The 9,194-nt window shown below is 54.6% G+C and overlaps 1 protein-coding gene across 1 annotated transcript; it reads left to right on the top strand.

Annotated features, from left to right (window-relative positions):
- Positions 1 to 1,430: 1,430 nt before the first annotated feature.
- Positions 1,431 to 8,881, top strand: LOC145719857 (obscurin-like; the record flags this gene model as incomplete). Its single annotated transcript, XM_081811464.1, has 3 exons — positions 1,431 to 2,286; positions 2,929 to 3,207; positions 8,784 to 8,881. Coding segments are annotated over 3 exons (1,218 nt in total), but the record flags the coding sequence as incomplete, so codon positions are not given.
- Positions 8,882 to 9,194: the final 313 nt, after the last annotated feature.

Below are 9,194 nucleotides of genomic sequence, written 5' to 3'. Positions count from 1 at the left end.
ATTCACTCGCCCATCCATCCACCCATCCACCATTCACCCACCCATTTACCACTCATCCACCCATCCACCATCCACCATTCACCCACCCATCCACCACTTACCCACCATTCACTCGCCCATCCATCCACCCATCCACCATTCACCCACCCATTTACCACTCATCCATCCATCCACCCATCCACCATTCACCCACCCATCCACCACTTACCCACCATTCACTCACCCATCCATCCACCCATCTACCATTCACCCACCCATTTACCACCCATCCATCCATCCATCCACCCATCTATCCATCCATCCACCATCCACCCATCCATTCACCCACCCACCACTAACCCATCCATCCATCACCTGCCCACCCATCTACCACTCGCCCACCCATTCATCTTCCACCCACTCACCATCTATCCATCTACCACCCACTCATCCACCATCCACCCATCTACTACCCACCTATCAATCCACCCATTCACCATTCACTCACCTATTTACCAACTACTCATCCACCACTCACCCATCCATCCACCCATCTACCATTCACCCACCCATCCATCCACCCATCCACCACCCACTCATCCACCATTCACCCATCTACCACCCACCTATCAACCCACCCATCCACCATTCACTCACCTGTCCACCATCTACTCATCCACCACCCACCCACCCATCCACTACTCACCCATCCACCACCCAACATCCATCCACCTACCCACCCACCCACCCACCCATCCACCACTCACCTACCCATCCACCACTCACCCACCCACCTACCCATTCATTCTACTACTCACCCATCCACCACCCAACATCCACCACTCACCCATCCACCATTCACCCAGCCACCCACCATCTACTCACCTACCCATCCACCTTCCACCACCCACCTACCCACCTGTCCACCACCCATCCATCCACCATCCACCCATCACCATTCACCCACCCACCCACCATCTACTCACCCACCCATCCACCTTCCATCACCCACCACTCACCCCACCCATCTACCATCCACCCACCATCTACTCACCCACCCATCCACCTTCCACCACCCACCACTCACCCACCCACCTACCCACACATCCACTACTCACCCATCCACCACCTATCCATCCACCATCCACCCATTCACCCATCCACCCGGCTGTTAAGAGCCAGAACTGGTCTCTGTGTCTCACAACCTGCCAGTCTCTGTCTGGGTGACCACTTAGAGTGATTTCAGGGAGCGGGCTTGCCTCTTGGCAGCACCAGGAGCCATCAGGCATGCAAAGGCTGAGCAGCTACAGGTGGGCAGGAAGCAGAGGGGCATGATGACCTGGAGCTGGGACGGGAGACCTGTGCTTTGCTTCCAGCCCTGCCCCAGCTGTCCCTGCACTGTGCTTTTTTTGTCATGGGCCTCAGTTTCCCTACCTTCCCTGTGTGCACAGGTTGGGGTCCCCACGGTCCCACCTGGGAAGCCACAGGAGCATCAGGAGCAGCCAGCTGCCGTTTGCCCACCACCGGGAGACCTGAGTGACCCCTCCATGGACAAGGCAGCTGTGAAGATCCAGGCTGCCTTCAAGGGTTACAAGGTCCGCAAGGAGATGAAGCAGCAGGAGGGACCTGTGTTCTCCCGCACATTTGGGGATACCGAGGCACAGGTGGGGGATGTCCTGCGTCTGGAGTGTGTGGTGTCCAGCAAGGTGGATGTGCGTGCTCGCTGGCTGAAGGATGGCATGGAGCTGACGGACGGCCGACACCACCACATCGACCAGCTCGCGGACGGCACCTGCTCCCTGCTGGTCCCGGGCCTGGGCCGGGCTGATGCTGGTCGCTACACCTGTCAGGTGAGCAGCAAGTTTGGCCATGTGGCCCACAGCGCTTGTGTGGTGGTCAGCGGGACCGAGAGCGAGGCAGAGAGCTCCTCAGGGGGTGAGCTGGACGAAGCCTTTCGCCGGGCAGCCCGGCGGCTCCACCGTCTCTTCCGCACCAAGAGCCCGGCTGAGGTTTCAGACGAAGAGATCTTCCTCAGTGCAGATGAGGGCTCAGCACAGCCCGAGGAGCCTGGGGACTGGCCGACGTACCACGAAGATGAGCACTTCGTCTGCATCCGCTTCGAGTCGCTTGCCGAGTCCCACCGTGCGGCCACCTGCTTCCGGGAGATGTTTGGCACCATGGGCATCAGGGTGGACATCAGCCTGTCGGAGCAGGGGCCCCGGGGGGTGGAGATGCGCATCAGCAAGGTGGGTCCCGCCCCTGCCACGCCTCAGGAGATGGTGCCCCGCCCGCTGACTGCAGAGGCCGGTGAGTCTGCCCTCTGCCCGCTGTCTGCCCACTGCCCGCGGGGGAGGGGGGTGGGCAAGGAGGAGGAGTAGGGCCAGCCAAGGTGAACTGCGGCAGCTGAAGACTCAGCGAGCTAGCTGGGCTCAAGCCTCTGGCCCCTGCAAATGCAGCCCACTGAGCTGGAAGAGCCCCAGATTTGGTGATAGACAGAGCTTGATGTCAATCCCAGTGCCTGTTGTGAGCTAGCCTTTCTGGGCCTCAGTGTCCTCCTCTGTGAAGTGGGTATAAGATACTGACTTTCCAGAGTTTGTGTGTTTTGCTCCGTAAGGGTTTGGGATACTTACCCCTATGAAAGGTGGGGTTCCACGGCCCCCATCACCTGCTCCAGCAACTAATATTAATTTTAGAGCCATTCCACTGTTGGCTTGCATCTCCCTAGGGACAACAAGGGGTCTAATGAATAACCCATGGCATCACGTCTGGGAACCTCCCTGTGCAATGTTGGGCCATTCTCATGCTTGCAACCCTTGGACCCTCAGCCCACACAGCATTTGTCTCCCCTTACCTCCCCCTCCTCCCTGTTTCCTGTCCATGATCCCTCTGGCCTCTCGGTGGCTTGGACCTAGGCGGGCAGAGACAGAACTGTGTTCCTGTCCCTCCCAGCCCCAGTGTTCCTGACCGGGCTGCAGGATCAGGAGGTGCAGGACGGCTACCCCGTGAGCTTTGACTGCGTGGTGACAGGCCAGCCCGTGCCCACTGTGTGCTGGTTCAAGGATGGAAGGATGCTGGAGGAGGATGACCACTATATGATCAGTGAGGACCAGCAGGGCGGCCACCAGCTCATCATCACAGCCGTGGTGCTGGCAGACATGGGCGTCTACCGCTGCATGGCTGAGAACAGCGTGGGCGTGTCCTCCACGAAGGCGGAGCTCCGCGTGGACCGTGAGTATGGCGGTCCGGGTTTGATGGCCCCAGGGCCAGAGCTGGGCGGGGGTGGTGCTGGGTTGCAGGAGGACCCAGACAACACTGGAGGATTGGGGTCAGGTTGGGGATGGGGGTCTCATCTCCTTGGGTGGTGTCTAGGCTGGGGAGGGGCCTGGGAAAGGTCACAGGTGCCCCAGGCACGCGTGGAGGTTAGCTGTGTGCAATAAGAAATATGGATTTGGTCGTCCTTCGTTCCCAGCACACAGTTCCCGAATCGCTGGAAGTTTCCCTGAGTGATAAGGGGACAGGAGGTGTGTTTTATTCTAATGCAGTGACTCCTGGTAGGCCTCAGGACGAGTAGGTCCATCTGATCTTTGAGAAAAGTGTGAGAGCGTTTAAGTGGAGGAAGGGTAGAATTTCAGATTCAAGGATAGAATCTCAAGTCGTGCTGGAGTAATTGGGATATTTACAGGCAAATAATTAGACCTTGACCTCATACAAAAATGAGCTCAAAATGAATTACATACGTAAACAGAAAATACAAAACTATGAAACTTTCAGAAAAAAAGATAGAAGGAAATTTTTAGGAGCTATGGCCAGGAAAAGACTTCTTAGATTTGACAACTAAAGCAACACCCATAAAAGGGAAAATTGGTAAAAGTTAGGAACTTCTGCTCTGAGAAAGACCCCATGTGGAGAGACTACATGGCAGGAGAAGGTATCTGCAAGCCAGGTGTCTAAGAAAATAACTTTATCTTAAAACAACATAAAGAATGCTCAACAGTAAACAGATTTAAAAAAAATCAAAACTCCACTTGGAACCAGAGCAATAGACGTGTCCAGACGCTTCACGGGAGGAGGACTCGCCAAAGGCTGAGAGGCACCTGGAGGATGTTAGCCATGGGGGCAACGCTAACGGAGCCCCAGCGAGATGTCACGTGCACTCAGCAGGATGGTAACTTCATCACTAGGGATCACACGCCGTGCTGGCGAGGATCAGAGACACGGGAACGCAACGTGGGACACCGTCTCTGGAAAAGCGGGTGTCAGAGCGGAGACCGAAGCGTGGGTGGGGTCTGGGAAGGACTGTTCTCCCGAACGGATTCGTGGGCGGCCAGCCCCACGAGAGGTCGTTGAGCGGACATGAGCAAGACGCAGGGCCACGGCCACGGCTGTGTCCACAGCACAGCTGTACGCAAATCAGTTAGCGTGACCGAGGCAGAATTGTGTACATTCACCAAAGCAGGAGCTAGTCCACCCTGCCGCGGAGATCTAGATTTCTGGCATCGCTGTCCTTCTGCCTGAGGGACATCTTTCCACATTTTCCCCATCATCTGGGAATGCTAGAATTCTCTTAGCTTTTGCACGTCTGAGAAAAAGTCTGTATTTCCCCCGTGGCTCTGAAAGATATTTTTACTAGGATGATTCCTTTTTCTTCTCATACCTTGAAGGTGCTGCTCCCCTATTTACTAGCTTGGATGGTTTCCACTGAGAAATAGGGTGCCATTCTTATCTTTGTTTCTCTGTGCAAAACTAGCCCTTTCCCCTGGGATTTAAAATTGGGACTGCTGAGCCACGCTCCGTCCCCACCCCGCCTCCCCCAGCCCCTGGACACCGCTGAGCTACTCTCCGTCTCTGTGGCTTTGCCTTTTCTGGACATTTCACATAAATGGAATCCTATGATATGTGGTCTCTCGTGTCCGGTTTCTGCGGCCTGGCATGTTTTGGAGGTCCATCCACGTTGTGAACTTCATCAGTTTCTCAGGTTGAAAATCACTCCGTGTATGTGGACCGTTCAGCCACTCATCAGCTGGTGTTTCCGGTGAAAATGGTGGTGGTTTTGGGTCCTATCAGTAATGCTGCTGTGCCCATCTGTGTACAAGTTTTAGTGTTTGGGGACCTGTGTGTTCAGCTCTCGGGCACATAGGTAGGAGCGGAATTGCTTGGTCATATGGTAATTCTGTGGCTTCTTGGTGCAGGAACTGGCAAGCTCCATTGTACATGCCACCCACTATGGGGTTCCCATCCCCCCCTCCACCCCCAGCCCCTGCCATTGATCCTCTGTTCAGCCATACTGCCCTGAGCACTGTGGTTTCGACCTGCATTTCCCAGCTTGCTGACAATGCTGTCTTTTCATGTGCTTATTGGATACCTGTGTATGTTCTTTGGAGAAATGTCTGCTCAGATCTCGTGCCCATTTTCAAGTTGGGTTTTTGAGTTGTCAGAGTTCTTTATGTGTTCTGGGTACTATGCCCTTGTCAGATATATGATTTTCGAGTATTTTCTCCCATTCTTATGATTTTCCTTCCACTTTCTTGATGGTGTTCTTGGATGCACAAGAATTTTTTTTTTAAAGATTTTATTTATTTATTTGAGAGAGAGAATGAGATAGAGAGCATGAGAGGGGGGAGGGTCAGAGAGAGAGGCAGATTCCCTGCTGAGCAGGGAGCCCGAGGTGGGACTCGATCCTGGGATTCCAGGATCATGACCTGAGCCGAAGGCAGTCGCTTAACCAACTGAGCCACCCAGGCGCCCTGCACAAGAATTTTTAATTGTGATGAAATCCAGTACTTTTCCTTTGGTTGCTTGTCTACAAGACCATCACCTAATCTGACGTTATAAAGATGTACAACCTTGTTTTCTTCTAAGAGTTTTATAGTTCAGCTCTTACGTGTAGGTTTTTGGTATATGGTGTGAGGTAAGGACCCAAATTCATTCTTGTCTCGTGGAAGTGTAGTTATTCCAGCACCATTCACAGAAAAGACTATCTTCCTCTGTAAAATTGCTGTGGAACTCTTGTCAAAAACTGACTTCCATGACACGTATGGGTTCATTTCTGGGCTTCTAACTGTCCCGTTGATCCGTACGTCTGTCATCCTGGCAACACCACACTGTCTTGATTACTGTAGCTTCATAGTCAGTTTTGAAATCTGGACATGTTAGTCCTGCAGGTTCACTCTCGTTCAGAGCATCTGGATCCCTTGTGTTTTATGACTTTGAGGATCAGTTTGTCATTTTCCTCAAAAATGGTCTCTGGGTATTTTTTAGGATTTCATTCTTTTCACTGGTTTTGAGGCATCTGACTGTGCTGTTCTTGGGTGCACTTTTCTTTATGTTCCCGCGTGCTTGCTGTTCACGAAGGTTCTCGGGATTTGGGGTTTCTAGTTTTAATGAAGTTTGGAAGTGTTTTTGGCTGTGATTTCCTCAAGTGTCTTTCCTTCCCCACTCGTCTGGGGACTGCAGTCACAGGCACAAGAAGCCGCGTGCAGGGGCGCGACCACGCGCTGACTCTCTTCATGTGCAGCTTTTGGGTCTGCATTCCATTTCACATTGTTTGTCCCACTATCTCTGACCTTCGCTGTCCTTCTGAAGTCGCTACCCTGCCGTCAGGCCTGTCAGTGTACCGTTTGTCTCTACAGTGCTAGTGGAGTCTCTTTTCACGTGTGCTGGGTCTTGGTCATACAGTTCTAATACCTGCTTTGATGATCTTGTCTGCCAGTTCCACGTGCATCCATTCTGACTTGGTTTTGACCCACTGGGGGGTGTTTTCCTGCCTCCGTGTGAGTCTGGAGGTCCTTGACGGGATGCCTGCCCACGTGGCAGCTGGAGACTTTGTATTTCTGCAGATCTTGAGGTCTTCCTCTGAGGTGGGGGGCCGGCAGAGTTCCATCCAGGGCTGATCCCCCTTCCTGAGGACCAGATGCCACAGATTGGGGAAGTTCCCAGTCCGACTGGAAACACAGCATCCTCCCCACTGTTTCGATGGCCCCCTCAGATGGCTCATCCCCACCCTGTGCACATGCTAGTCAGTGCTCTGCCCTCTCTCTTCTCTGGCTTCCATCCTGTGGACACCAGCAGTCTTCATCTCCCAGGATGCCAGCTCCTCCACTCAGGGTCTACCTGGCTCAGCCTCAGTTTCCCCTCCTGGAGCTGGAAACTCAAGGCAGGAAGTTGGGGCAATCACAGGGCTTATCATCGTTTCCAATCTGTAAGCATTCAACAAGAAATTCTCTGATGCCAGCCGGGGTTTCTACAATGAACTCAGCTCTGAACCTGTCCACATGGAGTCAGCATCAGACCCACATGGACTCAGCATCAGACCCACATGGAATCAGCATCAGATCCACATGGAGTCAGCATCAGACCCACATGGACTCAGCATCAGACCCACATGGAGTCAGCATCAGTCAGCATCAGACCCACGTGGAGTCAGCATCAGGTTCGGGGTTCAGGCCCACAGACCACCTCACTGCAGATGCCAGTCACAAGTCCAGGGGTCCTCTGTGCTCTGACCAGCTGGCTACAGATCCAAGGTTCCCACGGCCCCCTCCTCGGGTTCCATTAACTTGCTGGAGCGGCTCACAGAGCTCAGAGAAACATTCTCCTTCCTACATTACCAGTTTATCATAAAAAGATATAACTCAGAAGTAGCCAGATGGAAGAGACACATGGGGCAAGGCACTGGGGGAGGGGCTTGGAGTTTCTCCCCACATGTCTATGTGGTCACCAGCCCAGAAGCTCTCCAAGCCTGACCTTGTGGGTTTTTATGCGGGCTTCAATACATGGGCATGATTGATGGAGTCATCAGCAATTGGTGATTGGTGATTGATTCCTTCTCCCCTCCCCGAGGTCAGGGGGTGGGACTGAAAGTTCCAACCCTCTGGTCCCAGGGTTGAGTCCCCTGGTCACCAGCCCCCACCCTGAGGGGCTTTCCAGAGTCACCTCGTTACATAACAAAAGACACCGTCATTGCCGTCCTCACGTGGGAAACTCCAAGGGCTTTGGAGCTCAGTGCTAGGAGCAGTGACAAAGACCAAGAACATGCTTCTTACAGAAATCACACTCTCACAACTATTGTACTTCGTTTGGGGCGTGGTGAGGGTGGGGGAGGGTGTCTGGGTCCAGGCTGCACTAACAGGTGCCACGGAGCAGGTGGCTGAAACAACAGAAGGTTACTGCTCGGGGTTCTGGAGGCTTCACTGGAGGCTTGCGTCTGAGCTCAGGGCGCCCCGGCTTGGGTTCCAGCAAGGCCCTCTTCTGAGCTGCAGACATGGTATTCTCATGGTGTCCTCGCGGGGGTCGCTCCTTGTTAGGGCACTCCTCTAGCCCTGATTACCTCCCAAAGGCCCCGCTCCTGACACCCACACATTGGGGTTGGGATTTCCACATATGAATTTGGGGGGAGGACAGGAACATCCCGCCCCTGGTAGAGAGTAGGTCCAGTCCCTGTTCCTCTTTCGTGGCTGGATGTGGAAGCCCCCAGCTGCTGGTTTTGAGGCCTGCATGCATCACCCCCTTGTCCCCTAGTGGGTAAAACTGGATGATGCAGCCCTGTCATGAGGCCCAGAATCACCAGAGCTGACCAGTGGTTGAGGTTGCAGTTACTTCCAAGCCTAGAAGCATGGGCTGGTGGGTGACAGCCTGGGGTGTGGAGGGCCAGTGGACAGCCAGGTCCCCTGAGGCTTCTGGCCCAGGAGTGTGCATGGTTCTCAGGGATGGTCTTGCAGTGAGAGCCAGGTGGCTGGCCCCTGGTGTGGGGCCATGCTCGGGCAGGTGGGGCACAAGCCTCATGGAGGCCACTCTTCCTTTCCCAGTGACCAGCACAGACTATGAAACTGCAGCTGATGCCACGGAGACCTCCTCCTACTTCAGTGCCCAAGGCTACCTGTCCAGGTAGAGGGCCATGCACAGGCAGGCAGCGCCCAGCGGGCTGGTGGTGCCAGCCCCAGGGGGTGGCAGTGCTGGCTGGGACCAACAGAATCTGAATCCTGGAGCTCTCCACCAGGTCCCACAGTGTCTGTCCAGTTCACGGGGGCCCTCCAAAGCCATCCACGCCTGACCTGGCCCCCCGCCCAGGCACTGGACTCCTCCCCCATCCACCTCACTGCTTCTGACCCCCCCAGGCACTGGACCCCTCCCCGGTCCACCTCACTGCCGCTGACACCCCCCCCAGACACTGGAACCCTCCCCATCCACCTCACTGTCCCTGACCCCCCCCAGGCGCT

This window comes from Leptonychotes weddellii, unplaced genomic scaffold, assembly GCF_054177405.1.
Source record: "Leptonychotes weddellii isolate Sample4059 unplaced genomic scaffold, ASM5417740v2 HiC_scaffold_7797, whole genome shotgun sequence".
Classification (NCBI taxonomy): domain Eukaryota; kingdom Metazoa; phylum Chordata; class Mammalia; order Carnivora; family Phocidae; genus Leptonychotes; species Leptonychotes weddellii.
The sequence above is the reverse complement of the archived record's forward strand: the minus strand, read 5'-3'. Positions and strand labels throughout refer to the sequence as shown.